We start from the raw sequence: 21,226 nt of genomic DNA on the forward strand, positions 1-21,226 counted from the left end.
AGTTCTTGAGGAAATTTTGCAATGATGCTGGAACGCAACTATAATTTATTTTAAAACAAGAGGCCCTGCAGCTGAAAGATTTCCGCCATTAGCAATAATCTGAAAAAGTACTGAACTTTGAAGAGGACTGAGTAATATGGGGGAACAAAATCATTGAATATTCTAAAATTTTAAAATTCAACTCTTGATTATTTTCTCTATATTTTATTCTTATTTTATAAGAAAAACAATAAGGTTGAAAGTTGTTGAACAATAAAACAAAATAAGAACAATGGCAAGGCTGAAATTTTACCGATTTTCTTCTTTTCTCTAAAAACAACACGGGAAATATCTTTTAACGCAGAATTTTTCACAGAATCAAATAATAGATTTCAGGTCTCAAAAATTTATAATATACTGTAAAATTCCAGGTTCAACTACTAAAAAATTAAGAACACTTAGCCAAATTTTCAGAATCCTATAAAAAATTGTTTATACAATACCACTGAAGAAATAAAACATTAAAATTACAATTTTTACACATTGTAATATTTAAAAAAGAAGTAAAATCTTAAACTCAATACCTTCGAAATTATTCTGGAAAATCCAGGAAATTCCATAATAAAAAACCTGTTATATAAATTTGATGATTCGAATATAATAACTTTCGAATAAGGTATGAACTAAGTAGTTCAACATTTCATTAGTTCAACAATTAACGTTTGAATGTTTCAGTATTTAGGTGTTCAAAACTTTACTCTGTCACTCAGTATTCTTTAAAAATGTTGATGGTCAATGTTTTCATAATGGCTGATCTGAAAAAGAGAACATTTTTAGATAATGAGAAGCAAGAATACAATTTTATTACAAACTGAATTAACGACAGGTTGCTATCAATTACTGTCTCTTTAGAAGGTATTGCTTTAAGTATTTGAAGAGGGAGTTTATCAACAAGAGACAATTCGATGCAAAATTTTTATAAAACTTTACTTCCAGCAAAAAAGAAGATTTAATGTTCAGTGATAAAACACAAAATATAGGGGAGGCGTCCTTACCAAACTTCTTGCCACACTTATCGCCTATACGTCTTTAGGCATGACACAAAAATAATTCTGTTTAGTGTCCTCCAACCGAAGAGGCACTGAGAAAAAAAATGCACTTTTTTTATTTGAGTGTCCGAATCGTAAAGTTCAATTAATTTTAGCATTTCAAAAGAAAGTAAAATTAGCAGCGATGCGGCTCATGTTTTATATGAAATTGCGCCTAATCACGACAGTGAAGGTGTGGATTATGTGAGGATGATGAAGACCCAATTAGAAGTCGCATGATTAACTTGGTTGGTTGCGACACATGCAAAATATGGGCCACTTGACGTGTGCCAAAAACGCTGGATGGTTGCACCTTCGAAGAAAGAATTGGTCTTGTTTGCAACACAAAGGTGCTAGTGTAGTATAAAAACATGTAGAGAAAGACAGTTCAAGGACGTTACTTGTATTTTTTCCATAAGAAATTCATTTCCAAAGGTTCTAAAGGTCAAATTATACTCATGCGCACGCGAAATTTTCTTTTTGTTTTGCGCATAAAAAAAGTGAAAATCATTTCTACTTATTTGTACGCCTGACCTTTCTGACACAATAAAAAGGGGAATCTTCGATTCACGCGCTCGTAAAAGTACCTTATCGGCCCTTTTTATGCTGGCCGTAAGTGGCATTAATTTTTGCAAGATATTGGACATTACATCAAATTTCTCGAATAGCAGAATTAAGGTCATCGTAAAAAGGGCAGATAAGGTAGTTTGGGTGGATGATCAAACATGACGGCAGCTGACTTTGACTATGCGAGATGCTTGTTATCAAAATAATGCAATTTTTTGAAGAAATTGTATCTTTTGACCGACTGACCGATCGAACCTCTTTTGGACCCTCAAAAGGACACTAGCTAAACATTTTTTTGAGTCACGCATTAACCTTATATGTTCAGTGCGCACTAAAGGTTGGTTCTCACTATGGGCTAACGATGAGCTAACCGTAGTGTGCATGTGTTAGCCGATTTCAACTTTTGAACTGCAAGTACCTGATGTATTCGTTGAATTTTCACACTACGGTGCATTGTTAGCTCTTTTGTAGCCGAATCTATTTATTATTACTACTTCGAAGAAGATGACATAACCTAGAAAGAAAGGAATTAGCTAACAAAATTACGAAAAAGGAAACGACTTTGGGTCAGAAAGCCAGGGAAAATCTTTCACCCTGAACGCTAACTCTTCTCCTTCTTTTTCAAACGTCATTTCTTTAATTTTGTCAGCCATTTTAGTTTTAAAATGAACTTTCACAACGAAACATACTAATATTTTTAAAATCATAAATCGCTTTGGGCACGATTTATGTTGGCTTCCTTTGAAGATTGCTAAAAATGAGCTTATCTTTACTGTTAATTTTGATTTGATAAAATTTTGATTTAAAAAAATAGGCTAACGATGAGCTAACGAAGAGTTTAGCTGTGAGCTAAGCAGGTACTTTTACGTTCGCACTACGGGCTAAGGTGCGTCATGCGCACTATGATTAGCTCATCGTTAGCCCATAGTGAGAACCAAGCTTAAAAATTGTTTAGTGCACATTAGGGTAAGAACTAGTGCGCACTAAATTGCGTTTTCGTGAAGTATGGTTTATACGTTTTCCCTTTTTTTCCTAGATCTCTTCGAAGTCATAATGGTAGATCTAGCTATAGGTTTATTTAGTTCTGGTAAGGATAGACTGTTTTTTTCATCTAGAATTTCATCTTCCAAATGTTATATTAGCTACGTCAATGCTCCACAGCGGTTCACAAAATCGAGGCTATCGTAACATCCGACAAAGGCTTCTTCAACCTCACATCATCCACAGAAAAGTGTGTCATACCGCTCTTTAAATTTTCATACTGTTTGTTTATGATATTAAAACTTATGACTTATAATTAAAAGATTATTTCAGAACAAATGTGATATGTTTTTTACGAATATATTGCGGGATATGACGACTGTATCTTCTTTGCTTCTATTAATTAATAATCTTAGTGCGCACTATCATGTTTGCTGGTGCGCACCAAAGCCGTTTGCTAGTGCGCACTAGGTTATTATCTAGTGCGCACTAGTACTATTTTCTAGTGCGCACTTATGAAAATGTGGCAGATATGAGTCACCGTATATAACATATAATGTTCAAAGTCAAATTTGACTTTTAGAACGGGTGTATTCATGTAAATGGTAATAGGGATGTGACCAGGGGCCGTAACGAAATTTAAAGCCGTAGTAAAATTCGCTACGGGTGTAGTGGAATCTCAAACCGGTTTGAACTCACTACGGGCTTCATGTAAACGCTGCCTAAAGCAAGCTAATGTTTGACATCAGGGAAAGGGGAAAAGCCTCTGTGAGAGAGGTTGTGAGGCACATAGAATAATTTCTATGCGAAAAACAAGTTATAATCTCCCATAATTGTAAAGATGGTTACATGGAGTCACTAGAATGGCATCGCAGCTGTTAGGACGTCATACTTTAAATTTGGTTGATATATCAACATAATAAGAATTTAATGTATCTCCTAATTGTAATTTAATGTCTCCATCATTTGCTTGTCATCTTTCGATGACGTTTTCATAATGAATTTTGGCAACCTCTATGCTTAAGAAATAGGGAGAAAAAATGCTAAACATAGTTTAAAATTGACCTTCTTCTCTTAAATAAGGTTAACCTCGAAATGCAACATAAATAAGATGGTCATGACATATTAGTATTGAGAAAAAAGACATTTGTTTTGCAAATATGTGTCGTAAAGACCAGAAATTTACCTTAGATTTTTGTGTGGGAAAAAGATTTTTTTCTCGTACTTTTACAAAAGGGCCCAGCTATTAGTGGTTTTACAGCCGCTATGCTCCGTTTGTATTTCCAGCAATTAAATTTCGCAGCTATTTCAAACGTCAAAACCCGAAATTTTACCGTTTTGTTGACATATACAAAAAAACTGTATGAGTGCCCTAATAAAATTTTGATCATTTTGAGGACGAGCAATGTGATGACGTCAGGATTTCTTTGCTGTTTGCCGTGTTACGCCGGGAGCTTTTATAAAAAATGGCGATCGGACTTGCTTGGAAGTAGCTTGTTAACTTGTTTATTACTCAGTAAATCTCTTATATTTTTTTAAATACCAATGTATGAGTGTTTTGAGGCTATGATGAGAACTTGCAAAGTAATTAGTGTAAAAACTGTCATGCCTTCTTTGACTCGAAACAAAACGTGTAATGAACCTTAAAGATAACGAACCAAGTTAAATGAGGCTAGATAGAGCAATTCTACACTCCCTTATAAATATCACGCGTAACTTTGATAAAAAACGAAAAAAGATACGGTCAGGGATGATTTCAGTTCAGAAGAAAATAAAAATATGGGAAAAGAAGCCCACGGCATTGGGTGGAGATGAAACTCCATGAAACAAACTAAAAAAAATATTAAAATCTAGAAAACAGATCTAGTTTTAGGGGAAGTAAAAAATGCTGCTATAGTATAAAAAAGATGATATCAGTTTCGCTTTCTTCTTTTGAAGGAGGCAGGGAAGTGAATGATTAATTTTTAGAAGAGTAATTCTGTGGGAGTTGAACACATCCTAAAACCGAAAGAAACCCGCCCACAAGTTTGAAAATTAATAAAATATTGCATTCTTCAGCAACATAATAATAAACATTTTTCGCGCTCCACAAAATTTATATATTTACAAAAGATGAACTTTAGCATATCTAGCTAAGATTGATATGACATTGGAAAATTGTGAAAATTGTTGGCCACTCCGTATTAACGGCTTAAGACCCTGGGAACGAGGTTAATGACATTGCAAATGTAACGAAATGTAAGAAAAATAAATATAAAATCGAATGATTTGTCCCTTACTTGTTTTTTTTTTTACACTGAGTTTTTTGTTTGCTTTCGCGCCTTTTTAATTTTCGCACATTAAGATGCACTATGCATATTTCGCGTAATATTAATCTTTACTTAGCGCTCTTGGGCAAAAAGTGTTGTTATTTTTTGTCGCCTTGCTTCGAGAGGACATTTTGGAATGTTATATTTAATAAATAAATTCTGAAAAACAGAAATATGAATTCGTCCGAATACTATGACACGGCTTGCAGAATTACAACCATCCTTTCCATGTTAAAATGCATGCACTTCTTCGCTCTCTCAGGTTAATATCATTCAGGATATGTTTACATGTACGGAAAATTAAAGAAGGAGGTTGTGTTTCTTGTTTACGTTTTACGCAAAGCGATAAGAGATTTCATCGGAATTTTATTTATCATCCTTGGGTGGGCAAGAGTATCTTACCAAATTAGTTCCCAGGGATATTTGGGTGTAGGTTACAAGTGTTAAAGCCTTCAACGTAAAATCATTTTCTTCAATGCGCCAGGTTTGTCTTGAGAAGGGAAATGAATATATGAAATATTTGTCGCTTTGTTGGGTTGACTGTACCAAAGGGATAAGCCCGATATATATCTTAATGTTGCTTTCCTGAAGTTAAAGCTTTAACAGAGAGGGGGCCTTGAACCGAATTTAAAGAAAGCAGTTGATCAAGAATTACAAAAAACTCTTTGGATACAAAATCATGCCAATTGGACAACCTCGTTTGGCCAAACCCCCAAATTGTTTGCAATTAGTATTTCATGGTTACACAATTTTTGAAGAGATTATAATATTCAACGGTCTCCTCCTGTGATCCTCACTTCCTTGTTGCCTTGCTCAGCTCCTGCAGAACATACTATTGCAAGAAAAGACTTCTTAAAAATGTAAAAAGAAGCTTATTCTGACATTTGGTTTGAAAAATACGAAGCAAATTGCTTCAACTATAGCTCAATAATTTTATTTCAGTATGAACATCTCCGAAGATTATTTCAGCATGAAGATCTCCGAAGTAGAGAGGGTTGCGCATCCAATTAAAAAGTACACCACGATAAAGAAATGCCATAGTGCTGCATCGTACATCATAATCACTTTGGTATTATTTCAAACCGCAAACGAATTTCTAAAAATAGAAGGAATTAAAATATTCCTTATAAAAGGGCTGAATTTTTCTGAAGAAGACAGACCAAGGAGAAGAAAGAAAGCAGTAAAAAAGCGAAGTAACTTTTCTCCAAAATGAAGTTGGTTTTTTTGTTTGTAACTTGTTTGGTTGTGTGCAGTAAGTTGATTAATAGATTAAAAAGTCCATCGAAAATATTATTGCTTGACGGTATGTCTGGATACGAAATTTCTTTCATTTTGGTCAATACATTTTTTCGCTTTAGGTGCGTATAAACAAGAAAAAGAAGATGAATTTAATGTCGACTTTTTGGATCCAGAATCAGTATCCAATGCACTTCAAGATGATCGAGTCCAAGCAAAATTGACAGAAGACGAAAAAGGTGCATTTAACAAAATGAGCCAAGGTACGAAATTCTTTAAAAAAACACATCAAAATGTAACCTTGATCTCAGGGTTCTTTGTCTCTTCTTTTACACTGGGACGCGTTAAAAATAGAGAAAAAAAACCCTGGGGTCGATGTTGCTCAGAATTGTACCATTATCTAAAACAACTTGGCTCTTGCATCAGGAATTCTTTTCATAGATGAGCTTGCTGAACTGTTAAAAGAAGAGGAGGAAAAGGAAGACGAATATGACGACGAGACGAATAAGTCGCCAGAAGAAACCGAAGTCTATGGTGACGATTCAGATATGTCGTCAAAAGATAAAGAAAACAGCGACAACGAATCAGATGTGTCATCACCACAAGATAAAGAAGTTGACGACGACGAATCGGATATGTTATCAGAAGATAAAGAAGTAGAAGATCCAGGTTGGGGACGGCGACGTCGACGAAGATCAGCTCGTCGTCGGCGATATTCCCGCCGCCGTCGATGGTTTAAACGACGAAGGTCATCACGCCGACGCCGAAGTTACGGTAGAAGATTGGTTGATAAGATAAGACGGCTTGCGAAGAAGCACAGTAAGAGGATTAAGGCGTATGTCAAAATATTACGAGCGGCGTTATACAGATGTTGTAAAAGAAGAGGTAGCAAATGCTTTGGCAAGTGGTACTGCTTTGCTGGTCATCCAAGCGGGTAAAACGCTAAACTGAAGATACGAAGTTTTTTACTTCGCGTTTTTTTTGCTTTATAATTTTCGAAATATAACCTTTTGTGAAAATAAAACGATGTTTAAAGCTTTATTATAATTTAGTTGGGTGTTTTAGACGTTTTAAATCTTGAACGTTCGACTGCAATAATACTTATAAAATGAAAATTTATTGGAAGTTGGAAAGGATAGCAGAATCAGGTAAAATCAAAATTTCTTGACTAACATAACAACGTAATCCCGAATCAACAAATTTACAAATCTATGTTGTGCATTGCTAACATACTGCCTGGCAATGAGCGTGATTCGATCTACGGTTTTCGGAACCGTGAACCGCAAACGAACCGACGATACTACGAGAGGCAATATATTAGTAGCGAACTCGGATATCATATCCGGATGGTGCGTTTAGGTAGATGGAGGTTAATCGTGGCATATCCGTGTCCATTCTATACTAAAAATTACTCACCCTGATCGGACCTCCGATCATGACAGGCAAGTACAATCGGTGTAGTCAAACTAACTTTGTGCATCGCTGTCTGGTATTGAACGGGATACGTGCTTCCCAAAAATGGGAGCCATAGACGTTCCCACTACATTATGTCAAACCGTGCGTCCGTATAGGTCAAACAATTAAACACGATATGTAACTTAAAATCTATTTATTTCTTTTAAATGACGGTAAAACGTATAACTTAGGAAAGTGAACAGGTAAATTCCAAATGTATTAAAAAGTAGTAAAACCTGAGCTGGCACAAAATATGTTTAAAAGAAATCCCAATGACTTTCTTGGTAACAGAAAAACAACAGATCAAAAACAAAAACAAAACTCTAACTAGTGAAAAACAAAAAACTGCACAATCCACAAAGCAACACTACTACTAGAAATGTACTTTTCTTTTGATTTGATATGAAGCCAACGTTTTTGGATACGAATTGCTTATTGAACACCAGTATAAAGTTAACCCATGAAATGCTGAATTCGATTTTCCTGTTTGTCTGTGCGTCTGCCTTTTATTGAACACCAGAACATACGTTTCTCCTCAAAACTTTCCTTGAACACCAGAACATGCGTTTCTCCTCAAAACTTAACGCCACCGTCATATAATTCGCCTTTGATATGTATCCAATTCGAAGTCGGTCAGAACAGTTTAAGATGACCGGTAACTTTATTGACAGCATCGACTGGCGCTATGAAAAAAATACAGAAATTAGTGAAAGCTTTGAACAACCGTCCATTGTAAATTAAACCATTTTCTTAAATAAAGAAATACATGAATATCAAGACCTTAATTAACACCTTCTTTCATAAACACCCTCAACGAACACAAGTGCGTTCATTCCATCGGGCTACTTACTATAATTAATTTTTTCTAAATGTTAACTTACCTGGTCCAATACCAAGAACGGTTTTTGAACCACTTGGTATCTGTGTCCGACCAGCATCGCGAATAACTGACGTATCGAGTCCCAATACACGTGCGTGACTCGCCAACGCCTCTCTACGAAAAACAATAGAAGGAAAGTCACAGGAAAAGCACTATGTATTTGTACACAGTGTCGAATTTTATAGGATCGGCTTGACATGAAACAATGGTGCTGGAGGCTACAGTTTAACTTTTTTTGTGTGTTTTGCGCCTTGTCTTTATTTTGGCCAAGGAGGAGCAAATAATCTTTCAATTGAGACTGGAATGAAGATGAGAAAAGGTTATATAAGAAATAACGTATATAAGAAGTTTACTCCAAATAGCTTAAGTTGGGACTTGACAATATTAGGTCTCAACAAAAAAATCGTTGAAATTGCTAAATTTTCTCTATGTCCAAAATTGCCGACTTCCGGCAATTAAAGTAAATATCTAACATTTAAAAGGTTTAAAATGACGAAGTAGAAGTATCTAAGAATGTTGCTAAACTGGATGCTTAAAATCCATTTCAGCAAATTTTATTCTCAATGCTTATCAAAACCAAACTTGCAACAACGCTTTCATTCCATAGTGGATACGTATAACATAATAAAATTACAAACTCACAATGCTTCTTCATCTGGACATTTCAAAGCAACTTTTGGACATGCGCTCTTCTCCCAATTAGCAAGCCACTAAAAAATGTTGCATGAGAGGTTAAAAAACAAATGTACTAAAAATTTATTCTTCGTACATATACACATTCTTGAAGGTTGCACAAATTCCGATCATTACATATTGTATCCTATAACCCGAGAATTGTGATTTTCGGTACTGTGTGAAAAGATGTATCGAATTTCGCAATTTATTAAAGATTGTAGACATAATGAACACATTTACAATAAGCTTTGTAATCATGTTTTATAAAATTTATTTAAAAATTAAGATGGCGATGTTGAAAGTTTAAACTTTGTCAATGAATAAAAATTAACATTGGTTTGCTAGTCATTAGTGTACTGAATTCCACAAGAAGGTGAGTTAGTCTGTTGGTCGTTTTTTTTCATGAGAAAAAACAAATTTGTCCAGGATCACAAAAACTATCTAGCATATAATTCTGTATCCATCTATTAACGGTCTTTTTTGTTGTTACATGATTGTAGATACAGGAAAAACACCATATTTATTGCGACAAATCCTTGTTCTTTCCAAAATAACTACGCAGTGCCTTCAGAGCGTACCCCTCACTGTTGACATCAGCCGAGTCTGAAGGCTCGACCTAGCAGTTCACGGTATAGCTCGTTCTATATCTAACAAATCTAATCTATCATATACTATTTACAACATACCAAATGATGCTAACGAGTTCGTTCAAGCGGTTAGCGTCCTGTTGTTGTTTTCACTCACGTTATGTACAGTTTCTGATGAAGTATCACATTGTAACACATCTATCCAAATGCCATAGAAAATATTTTGGTTGCACATAAAACATATCACATTGCCGTTCACTTACAGATTTGTGAACGATGTCCCAAGATACAAGTGTCAAAATTTGCTTAAAAGACATTGCCATAATCTAAAATCATTTTTATCAGGTTGAAAGGTAATGGACAAATACTTACTTGTGGATGGACTTTTTTCGTGCGATTATAAACATCAACAGCTGCATGACAACACTGAAACACATAAAAGTAAAAGTGTTTACTTCAGACAAAAAATAATTAAAAAAGCAGAAAAAATCTATTACTGCATAGAAAAAGAGTTCTCAGGAATATGAAGTCGATTTCATCTCCTTAGGGAGTGTTTTATAAAGTTTTAAAAAAATAAAAATTTATGCATTGGGAACAATAAACACACAAAAAAATTAATTGACACTTTTTATGTAACTATTTTTCAGCCCAGGCTGAAAAAACTTCATGTGATAAGCAAGCTGAATCCAGCCCAACAAACTGCGCCTTGGCTACCTGGCACTAAATATCACTTATGATGCAAATCTGTTGGACATAAAATAAAAAGTATATATATGAATGAATCAGGCAAATTACTTGTGCTGCTGCTTTTCCTTTTCCCATTCCAAGGTCTTGACGAACTACTAGCACCATCTTGTATTCTCCCCAATCTCCAAATGAACTCTGTGAGGTAAACACATAAAGAGAAACACATCAAATATAACACATACAGAGAAACACATCAAATATAACACATAAAGAAAAACACATCAAATAACACAGTGATACTCAAAAAAAGTGTGCAGTTGACTTTGTGATGGTAACCAACACTTGTTTGGAATGTTATTAAATTCTAAAGTCATTCAGAAGAAATTTCATTAAAATCAAATATTTAAAATTCATAACGGAGGAGGATGTTACGACAAGCGTATTCTACCTTGTTTTAATATTTTTCCTGAATGGTATTGACTATTTTAGCAAAAGTCTTGCAGTATTACATTATAGGTAGCATATTTTCAAAACATATATAATAATCATAACAAAATGAGAAAATTAGGTAAATTAGTGTAAATGTTGGTGTACATCAGGGTTCTGTACTTTGTTGTTTATTCTAGTCTTAGAAGCGCTGTCGATGGAGTTCAGAACAGGTTGTCCATGGGAGTTATTGTATGCAGATGATTTGGTTCTCATAGCAGAGTCGATGGAAGAATTAGTTGAAAAGTTTGAGAAGTGGAAGAAAGGACTAGAAGAGAAAGGGCTAAAGGTAAACATAGCAAAGTCTAAAGTCATGATTAGTAGCATTGCAGCCAAGTGTGACCTTGTAGTTGGAAAGTGGCCTTGTGGAGTTTGCAGGAAAGGGGTTGGTTGTAACTCAATTTTTTGTCAAACTTGCAAGCATTGGGTACATAAGAAGTGCAGTAGTATTAGTGGAAGGTTAAAAGCTGACATTCAGTTTGCATGCAAGCGTTGCAAAGGTGAGATTATAGAGAATGAAGTATTTCCAGCTTTAATGATGTACAACAGTGGCTCGTTAGAGATAGTTGAGAACTTCTGTTACTTAGGTGATATGTTGGGCAGTGAAGGGGGTGTTGGAAGAAGTGTCACTTGCAGGATAGGTTCTGCTTAGAAAAAGTTCAGAGAGTTACTTCCTTTGTTGACTAGCAGAGTCCTGTCAATTGAGGCAAAAGGTAAGTTGTATGAGGCCTGTGTAAGAAGTGTTATGTTGTACGGTAGTGAGACATTGGCAGTGAAGCAGGAAGATCTTGACCGTTTAGAAAGGAATGATATGAGAATGGTTAGGTGGATGTGTAACGCCAGTCTGAGAGACAGAAAGAGTTCAGATGAGCTAAGAAGCAGGCTAAGTCTCCGTAGAATTAAAGATGTTATCCAGATAAGAGGATTGAATTGGCTGGGGCACTTGGAAAGAATGGAGGAGGATAATTGGGTAAGAAAGTGTAGAGACTTGATAGTTCCTGGGGCAAAGCCCAGAGGCAGACCGAGAAAGACTTGGCAGGAGGTTATAAGGACAGACTTGATACAGAGGAAGTTGAGTTTAGATCTAACACAGTCTAGATCAGATTGGAAGAGGGTCATTAATATACCCCGTCCAACCCATGCTAGCATGGAAAACGGACGTTAAGCCGAGAATGATGATGATGATGATGATTGCGTATTTTAGTTTTATCACAACCATTAACCAAGAATCAGCTGCAAGTGGCCTTATACATAGATTTTTCGCAAACATGTACATTTATATCATGCAAAAATAGCATGTGATCAGTGAACAATCATGACAACGATTTTACCTCATTCTGAGATGGTACATTATTAGTTCCCAAAGATGACGATTCTTCTTTTTTTCGAAACCAATAGCCAATAAAAAAACCAATTACGATTCCAACCAGAATCCCGGTTGGATTCAGATGATTATACATATGATGCATGCTACTTCATCTAAAACCATTATTAAGAACAATTTGAAAAAATTTTTCATTAAAAACAGTTTCACTCAATTTTGTGTTTTACGAATGATTTAAATGAAAAAAGATATTTAATAAATATTTAAAAGTCAGGTTATAATAATTGCTAACGTTCCCAGAAAAAACACAGTATTAGAAAGACAAAAAATGTGTTTCAATTAACAACATTGTGATGTCAATATGAAGGAATATTTGTCAAAAAAGGGTGAGGATGCTGGGCAAGCAAAACTTCTCATTGTTTCATTTCTGTCTATTTTACAACTTCTTGTTGTTGTTTTTTTCTCTTTTTTAAAACCACTCGTGTAAAATTCCCCTTCTCTCATAAGTACACACACACCACAAAACAAAGACTGAAGAAGGCAGCCTGGACAAAAACATTGTTGATTCATAAAGCAAAATCAAATCAGCACAAGGAAACTGTGTAGCTAAAGCAATTGGACAGGATGTCAGGAGAAGATTCGTGTCCATCCTGATCCAATTGATGAAGTTGCCATTATGCCAACTAAGTCCAACAATCCAGTGGTGATAAAGTGTCGAACATAAAAAAAGAAAAGAATATAGTGTTAAAAATGCATTGGATGGATGGGGAAATGTCAGCTTAGGTCAGAGGCCAATTTGATGTGAAATTCTTCATTTATATGCTATTGGTAACATAAGCTACAGTGGCCTGGCTAATTGAGACAGCACCCAATGTGGGTAAACAAAACATCATGCACCATTTTTGAAGCTCAATATAGTGTTTTCATATTTTAGTTCACTACTCAATCAGCTAGCGTATAAACGTACAATTACGGACACTTTTACGGTCTTTTGCGTCTTACCGCAACAAAATCCATCGAAATAATGAACCCATGGTTCTAAACGGGAGATTTATCTATTGGCTATACGTTGGAACCATTTTTCCGAACATTGTTGGACCTGCCTCACCACAATTGCTGTTTTTAGCCGAGCACCGCCTGCGTCCAATTACGGACACCTACGTTTAATTACGGACACACTGTTTTTTGTATTTTAGAGGGTCAGCGGCAGGTATATTGTATTTATTCCTACTGGAAGGGAGTGTTTAAACGTTACTTTTGACTCACAACAAGTTTTGACTTAATTTAAGAGTGTCCGTAATTACACGTAAAAATTGACCCAACAAAACATTTTTTAGTCGTTACAGATCATTAGCGGGAAATGGTAAAACATTAAAAAAGCGAGATTTTTTATTTTCCTTTTTTATTCAAATCGACAACTGTAACATAAATATGTGTCACTTGACAATTCCGCCTTTGTAGCTCTCGCACAAACACCATGGAACCATGCCAAGCACTTATCGCAACCAATCCAGATGATTTTGTTGCAAGCGACTGGTGGGTTCGACCTTTTACAGATAGCACAGTTTCTCACGCTCAAATTTTTCCTCGCTGCTACTTTCGTACTCACTCTCCGTCTCTTCAACTATCTCATTTTCTTGGCCATAATCCAACTGGCTGTCATCACTTTCGAACGATATCATTGTTCTTTTCTGTTGCACAGATCGGGTTTTCAACATAACCCTTTTTTGCCTTTTTTTTTCGGACTGCAGAGCTTCTTTACTTAGTTTTTTTCGTTTTCTCTCCTTTTTCCTTTCTTCTTTTGCCTTCTCTTCCAACTCTTTCTTCTCCACCTTCTCTCGAAACGCTTGTCGATGCTCGTCGCTTGTGAGAACTCTCGCCTTAGTAATAATCCTGGTGTTTTTTTGTTTGTTAGGCTTTGGCGCTGGAAATATAAAGGCATCAACCAAAGACGCTGGGATAATACCTGCTGCAACGAGAGGATTTACAGGTGTTGTTGGAGTGGAGGTGAAAGGGCTTGCTGCAGTGAGAAGATTGGTTGGTGTTTTTTGCAATCGACAAGGGCGGTGGAGTAGAAGCATCTGTTGAAGGTATTACTGGTGTAGAAAAAGAGCCACCGGGCAACGAATTAAAAGATGCTCCTGTTGAAGAACCTGGTACTGCTGGTGTTGTGGATGTTGCAGTATTGTTTCCATTCGGAGCGGACGAAATAAAATCAATGCTGTTGTCTGGCATTAATCGCTCCTTGTCGATGGCGTCAGGGTTGAATGGACAGATCCCTGTTTTCCGAAATCCATTTTTAATAATGGGGATCCCCATCGATCCTTCAAACGCTGCCTTAAATATCGCAGTGAAATTTGTTTTACACACAGTTAGTGGAACAGTGTGGCCCATGGTTGCAAGCTTCAAATTATCTGTAATTTTTGAGAAATGCACCTTTAGAGGCTTGAAAATCGACACATCCAATGGCTGGAGTATATTGGTTGTGTGAGGGGGCAAACAGTACAAGTGGATTTGGTTCTCCACTAGCATATCTATCATCTCTATATCGAGATGAGAACCGTGGCCATTCAAGATCAACAATATTGGTTTTTGTATGTATCTTGTCTGAGGAATAAACAGCTTTTCACACCACTGTTTAAAAAGCTCGATGTCCATGTAGCCGTTTGGCGAATGGGCGTATAGATCATTGGTAGGACCATCTCTAGCATAAGGACCGGATGGGAAAGCCTTTTCAAAAATTATCATTGGAGGCAACGGCACTCCAGCAGCTGATACAGCGACATGGGCAGTGATGTGATCCCTATTTCCTTTGCTCTCAGAGTAGGGGTGCTTAGTTGATCTTGAGACGACAACCTTTCCAACGCGAGCATCCATGGAGATACCTGACTCGTTGCAATTGAAGATTCGATCTGGCTTATCGAGGATATCAAGATCGACCAATGTTTTTCTTAAAAGATCAAAGTGCTGTTTTATAACAGTCACATTGGCCATTCTAGAACGTCCTCTGTCGAGGCCGTCGGGTTTTCGCAGGGTAATTTCTCGCGAATGACGTTTCTTGAAACTGTCCCACCAAGTATGACCGGGACCACTGACACGGTTGAACGAGCTGGTACACTTGCTTCGTTTTACGATGTTCCATGCAAAAGCTTTTATTGCTGAAATACTTAACGGGTGTGCAATAGAAGCCATGTATTTGATATAATGAATTAACATAACATAAAAATCTGCCATATATATTTTTTATGTTAGTATAGCTATTATATAATAAAATAAAATAAAATAAAAAATAATAATTACCTTGATTAATAAGATATAAAATGATTTTTTAGAATAAGTTCGACGCGCGAAACCAAAAATCAGCGAAAAGAAGCAAGTTTTTTAAATCCATTGTTTTGGTATGAAACAGCGAGGCAAATCGAACGAAACCTATTAATCATAACAGCTTTGAGTAGGAGAGTCAAGACATCGTGAAATAAAGTTGGAAATACAAGGCTAAGTGGTGGAAAACTTTAATTTACTAAAGTGTCCGTAATTGTACGTGTCCATAATTGTACGTTTATACGCTAGCAACCTGACTGGGAACTGCAATTAACATGAGCTAAACTATGTTTAGCTCCATAAACTTTAGAGGCTAAAAACAAAAAGGCTTTCATCATGGTTCCCAATATTCTAACAAAACAATAAGGCGTGCTTAGATAAGCCTTATAAGAACTGGAAGGTTGTCCTATGAGGTATGATGCAAAGAAGCTTAAATTAGGAGATATATAAATCCTACTATGTTGAATTTTTATTTGAAGTTCAGCTCATAGGCTTCTTTGTTAGCTGGCAAATACACAGAAGTAAAAGTTTTTTTAAATTCTGAGGTCCTTATACTAGACAGTTGGGAACAACCGCTAACTATGGGATCCCGTAATTACACAAGCCATCCTGTAATTATGGGATATTAAATAAAAAGCTGTATGCTATGGTCACACTTACCCAAAAGGTTTCAAAATAATTACTAAATCAAATTTCAGCCTTTTTGCCATAAATTTAACTGAGTTTGTGCTTTCCGCGGTAGAATTTTGAATATTTGAATACCTAATCATGATGTAAAAAATTAGAAATTATGGTGTGTAATAACATCAAGACTCCCATTACAGACTTCAATACTACAGACTTCTTCTGAATCTGAAACTGAAGTGAAGTTTTTGATGAGGGGAGAAGTGTGGATACTGAAAAAAAGAACAAAAATCCACAAATAGGTTTCTTCTGATTAAAAAAACGTGGGAAAAAAGGTTTATATATTAATTGTTTATTTGCAAAATAAATAAATAAATCACTAGTATTGGGTAAAGCTTAACAACAGATATACAGCATCTTTCCTAGCTTGTGTAATCATACAAAAGTACTTAACTTTTTTCGAATCTAGGTTCATGGTATGCAAAGGATGGAGGAAAATGCACAAAGGCTCGTACAACTATCAAAATGGGTTCAAAGTAAAGATGGATCAAGATAAAAGTACTACTGGTGATGATGTAACGGTTGAATTTAATCAAGCAGCCATTGACAAAAAGACCTAAGGTTCTCAACAGTGCGAGAAAAAGCTGTCAAGAAGCAACTAAACTCAATTGGTGCGCAGACAAATAAAGATGACACCGTCACCGCTGCTGAGTCTCCAGCTCCGAGATCAAGGTCAAGCACTAACAGGAGGACACCAATCAAACCTCAAAAAAGAATCTACCAGGTCTGTCTGAGATAGACAAATGCAAAAATATCATACAATAGCGCCGTAGTTTAGTGGTTATAACTCTAGCACTTTATGCGGGAGAACGGGGTTCGATTCGGGGCGGCGATTCAATATGGGTGAGTGAATGTTACCATAGCCCTGGGTTAACCCAAGCCATGTGAGGGAAATTGGGGAGATGGCACACTGGCGATTAATAAGTTACTTAGAGAAATAATTGATATAGATAAGATGCAATTTGGTTTTGTTCCAGGGCGTGGCACTACAGATGCAATACTTTTACTCAGACAGCTTCAGGAAAAGTATTTAGGAAAAAGAAAGAATCTCTATTTTGCCTTTATAGGTTTAGAGAAAGCTTTTGATAGAGTGCCACGTAAAGTTATTTGGTGGGCTATGAGGAAATTAGGTGTGGATAAGTGGCTAGCTATGATGGTACAGTCTATGTACAGTAATGTTAGGAGTCGTGTCAGGATTAACGATTCACTAAGTGATAAATTTAGTGTAAATGTTGGTGTACATCAGGGTTCTGTACTTAGTCCTTTGTTGTTTGTTCTAGTATTAGAAGCGGTGTCAATGGAGTTCAGAACAGGTTGTCCATGGGAGTTATTGTATACAGATGATTTGGTTCTCAGAGCAGAGTCAATGGAAGAATTAGTTGAAAAGTTTGAGAAGTGGAAGAAAGGACTAGAAGAGAAAGGACTAAGAGTGAACACAGCAAAGTCTAAAGTCATGATTAGTAGCATTGTAGCCAAGTGTGACCTTGTAGTTGGAAAGTGGCCTCGTGGAGTTTGCAGGAAAGGGGTTGGTAGTAACTCAATTTTTTGTCAAACTTGCAAGCATTGGGTACATAAGAAGTGCAGTAGTATTAGTGGAAGGTTAAAAGCTGACATTCAGTTTGTATGCAAGCGTTGCAAAGGTGAGATTATAGAGAATGAAGTATTTCCAGCTTTAATGATGTACAACAGTGGCTCGTTTGAGGTAGTTGAGAACTTCTGTTACTTAGGTGATATGTTGGGCAGTGAAGGGGTTGTCAATTGAGGTAATTGGTAGGTTGTATGAGGCCTGTGTAAGAAGTGTTATGTTGTATGGTAGTGAGACATGGGCAGTGAAGCAGGAAGATCTTCACCATTTAGAAAGGAATGATATGAGAATGGTTAGGTGGATGTGCAACGCCAGTCTGAGAGACAGAAAGAGTTCATATGAGCTAAGAAGCAGACTAAGTATCCGTAGAATTAAAGATGTTATCCAGATAAGAAGATTGAATTGGCTGGGGCACTTGGAAAGAATGGAGGAGGATAATTTGGTAAGGAAGTGTAGAGACTTGATAGTTCCTGGGGCAAAGCACAGAGGTAGACCGAGAAAGACTTGGCAGGAGGTTATAAGGACAGACTTGATACAGAGAAAGTGGAGTTTAGATCTAAAACACTCTAGATCAGTATGGAAGAGGGTCATTAATATACCCCGTCCAACCCATGCTAGCATGGAAAACGGACGTTAAGCCGAGAATGATGATGATAATGATGATGAAGACCAACAAAAAATGGGCATCGTCGTGGATAAACTGCGACCATAGAGGTTGTGCAAATTGAGTGCACATTAAGTGTTTGGGTATAATCCCAAAAGCAGACGATGCTAAGTTTGCAGAGGACATCAAGTTCTATTGCCCAACGCATTTGACATTGAGGGGTAAAGGAAATTTAAAGAGAGCTTTTTTAAAATAGTTATAGTTGCCCATTGTTTACATCCCTTAATACAACAAGTAAGTCGGATTACAGCGAGAGAGATATAAATGGTGCGTTCTAGCTCACGCGCACACGCAGGCACACGCAAGCACACGACATCATTGCAAATGGGAAATTCCCTAATCCCGACAATTCCGGCAAATCCGGCAATTCAGACAAATCCGACAATTTCGACGCACACGACATATGAAACATTACGTCGTGTTACGGCCGTTTCCTTCATTTTGAAGCGGAAAAAAACTATGTGCAGGGTAGTAGGAGGCCTATCAATGCTTTTCACGGCTTTTTATTAGGGGTTTACAAATTTGTGTACTTAGTATTAGCTTCTAGAAATCATTGAAATTTAAGATGGCGGACAGGAAGAAGAGTTATAATTTAGCAGAAGCTGTAGAATTTATTTTGAACTCTGACGATGAATACATGGATGAAATAACATCAGAAGAAGAGTCTGAAGAAGAAATAGAACCCTGCTTTAGAGTTTCAGTTGTTGATTTTGTTGATGAAGAGGAGATTGAAGCAACAAATGGCTCACCGGTAAGTAGGTAGTACCCTGAAAAATGTATAAAACTCCCATGCTCTAAGGAATGCGATTTTGGTGATGTACTTTTGTTTTTATGAAGTTATAAGATCCTTTTCATTCTCTTCAGGTGGAAGAGGCTGAAGTGGAATTGCCCCGCTGCGAGTCTCCTCAAAAGAAGGGCCATCGATATATAGCCTAGCTAGAATGCAGTTTTGTGTGCTTGATCGAGTACACAAGACAAATGTACATATTTTTACTAATCGCCGTGCTACTGACATACGTCTTGATCCATGTTTGCTTCTTTCTCTATCGACGTCTAATAAACATGGTTCAAGATATTGCAGAGATATTCGATGTAGTCGACACACCAGCAGAAGCCCTTGAGCAACGTGAAAAACCCCTCGACAAACGTCAAGCTTTCAAGATGCACGTAAAGGTAAACAGCACCTCATACCGAAGAAATGCACCGAAGCTTTCCTAGACAAGGCCTCACCCGAGGTGATCGACAAGATACATGCTGAGTACATTCAGCGTGAGATCCAGGAAAACGGAGAGAAAACTGCCAAGGCCTTGTCAACTCATGCCATCACTATGTACACGAAGGCTATAGGCAATGTGGTGCCTCTCGATAGTGCCGATAAGCTCCGTCAAGACCTGGAAGAGGACCCCATTATCAGGGACAGTATGACTGATCTGGGCATACTATTCTATTCAGCTTTTGGAAAGCTTTTGGCACCTCTTTTAGTCGCTGCGCATACTGTAAACCACTGCCAACTCTCCATGTCCAAGGTAGTTGAGGAGAAGGTTGAAGAACAGCAAGAAAACAATAGGAAACAGTCTATCAAAGATACGCATGAGCAATCGTGAAATAGTTGATACATTAAACAATGAGGTCCTGTGCCAATGCAGAGTACGAGTGCGGTATACGGATTGGTGTGGCATCTACGGTGACTCCCACTCACGCGCTTTGGAAATCCTGACACCAGCGGCTGATAGATTCCCCACCGCGGTAATGTAATTTAGTGAGGGCTTCATGGATGAATGCGATAAGATACGCTGGCAGAGAAGGTTTTAAGGGTAGCTAGAGTGAAGTGATTTTTGTAACTCCGACGAGTTACAAGAAATGAGCGAACAACAACCACAAGAAGTAACAGTCATAGTGAAGCCAGTAAAGCACCCCGGGAGAGTCGCGCAAGGTCTTAAATTGGCGGCACTGATGAAGAAGAGGAAGGAAGATCTGAAGCAACAAGAGGGTGCTGTAGAATCTACAGTCAAAGCCTCTTCTGGGGTGAGTTTTGTACAGTCAGGTAGTGTATACATTGGTGGAGGCATCTTATTTGCTTGCATAGCAGTTGCCGGAGTCTACTACCTTACGCGTAAGCAGCCCGCAGCGACCCAACAGCCTGCCGAAACACGTGCACCAGAGCAGCGTCAGCCTTTAAAGCCCACAGCCCAGCACGATATCGACTTTTTCAAGATGAAATAATCATAATATAAATGAGCAGCAAAGAGTATCAAAAAGTAGTAGTCGATTCCCTGTAAGAATCTGTCAGACTAGTATCGTATACTATCATCTTGGCACTGGGTGCGAAAAAGGCGCTGGGAGTTTCTAGACCAGGAGCCAAGATGGACATGGAGGACGGGTTAAAGCTCGCTGGATATATGACAGGAGCGATATTATTCGATGATTACGCGATAAAACAAGGTTGGTATAAGCGTTCCATGATGCCTCCCAAGTAAGTACCCCACAAGGTAAATGCTAGAGATAGTAAAAGACCCGCATACGGCAATCTTCACCGGGCCTACCTCGTGTGGCAAGACTCAGCGTGTGCTCGACCTCTTGGAGAATGAATACAGACACCACTTCCAAAATATCATAATCCTCTGCCCAACGATCCGCTGGAATAGGACTTACTTGGAAAGGTCCTCACTGTGGCAAGATGACTACGTGTTCCTTATAGAGCCGGGTGATCAACTCTTT

General features: G+C 37.3%; 2 protein-coding genes across 2 annotated transcripts; both read right to left on the minus strand.

Annotated features, from left to right (window-relative positions):
• Positions 1 to 7,754: 7,754 nt before the first annotated feature.
• LOC130623809 (peptidyl-tRNA hydrolase 2, mitochondrial-like) lies at positions 7,755 to 12,546 on the minus strand. Its single transcript, XM_057439332.1, has 6 exons — positions 12,262 to 12,546; positions 10,553 to 10,639; positions 10,130 to 10,183; positions 9,138 to 9,205; positions 8,497 to 8,609; positions 7,755 to 8,298 (listed from the first exon to the last, which is right to left on the minus strand). The coding sequence occupies exons 1-6, from the start codon at positions 12,397 to 12,399 to the stop codon at positions 8,249 to 8,251; spliced, it is 510 nt and encodes a 169-aa protein (XP_057295315.1). The 5' UTR covers positions 12,400 to 12,546; the 3' UTR covers positions 7,755 to 8,248.
• Positions 12,547 to 12,593: 47 nt separating this feature from the next.
• Positions 12,594 to 15,488, minus strand: LOC130623134 (uncharacterized). The gene is made up of 4 exons (XM_057438625.1): positions 14,243 to 15,488; positions 13,828 to 14,178; positions 13,257 to 13,292; positions 12,594 to 12,799 (listed from the first exon to the last, which is right to left on the minus strand). The coding sequence occupies exons 1-4, from the start codon at positions 15,486 to 15,488 to the stop codon at positions 12,594 to 12,596; spliced, it is 1,839 nt and encodes a 612-aa protein (XP_057294608.1).
• Positions 15,489 to 21,226: the final 5,738 nt, after the last annotated feature.

The sequence above is a fragment of the Hydractinia symbiolongicarpus genome, chromosome 13 (assembly GCF_029227915.1).
Source record: "Hydractinia symbiolongicarpus strain clone_291-10 chromosome 13, HSymV2.1, whole genome shotgun sequence".
Taxonomy (NCBI): Eukaryota; Metazoa; Cnidaria; class Hydrozoa; order Anthoathecata; family Hydractiniidae; genus Hydractinia; species Hydractinia symbiolongicarpus.

What these genes read in the sequence shown, in the direction of transcription:
- LOC130623809 (XM_057439332.1), bottom strand. Translation starts at nt 12,399, where the DNA reads ATGCATCATATGTATAATCATCTGAATCCAACCGGGATTCTGGTTGGA. An exon ending in ATGTACCATCTCAGAATGAG is followed by an intron (nt 10,640 to 12,261) that starts GTAAAATCGTTG and finishes TTTACCTCACAG; the next exon opens with AGTTCATTTGGAGATTGGGG. An exon ending in CGTTCTTGGTATTGGACCAG is followed by an intron (nt 8,299 to 8,496) that starts GTAAGTTAACAT and finishes TTTTTTTCATAG; the next exon opens with CGCCAGTCGATGCTGTCAAT.
- LOC130623134 (XM_057438625.1), bottom strand. Translation starts at nt 15,488, where the DNA reads ATGGCAGATTTTTATGTTATGTTAATTCATTATATCAAATACATGGCT. An exon ending in CCTCCACTCCAACAACACCT is followed by an intron (nt 14,179 to 14,242) that starts GTAAATCCTCTC and finishes TTATATTTCCAG; the next exon opens with CGCCAAAGCCTAACAAACAA. An exon ending in TTTCGATGGATTTTGTTGCG is followed by an intron (nt 12,800 to 13,256) that starts GTAAGACGCAAA and finishes GTTTTTGTCCAG; the next exon opens with GCTGCCTTCTTCAGTCTTTG.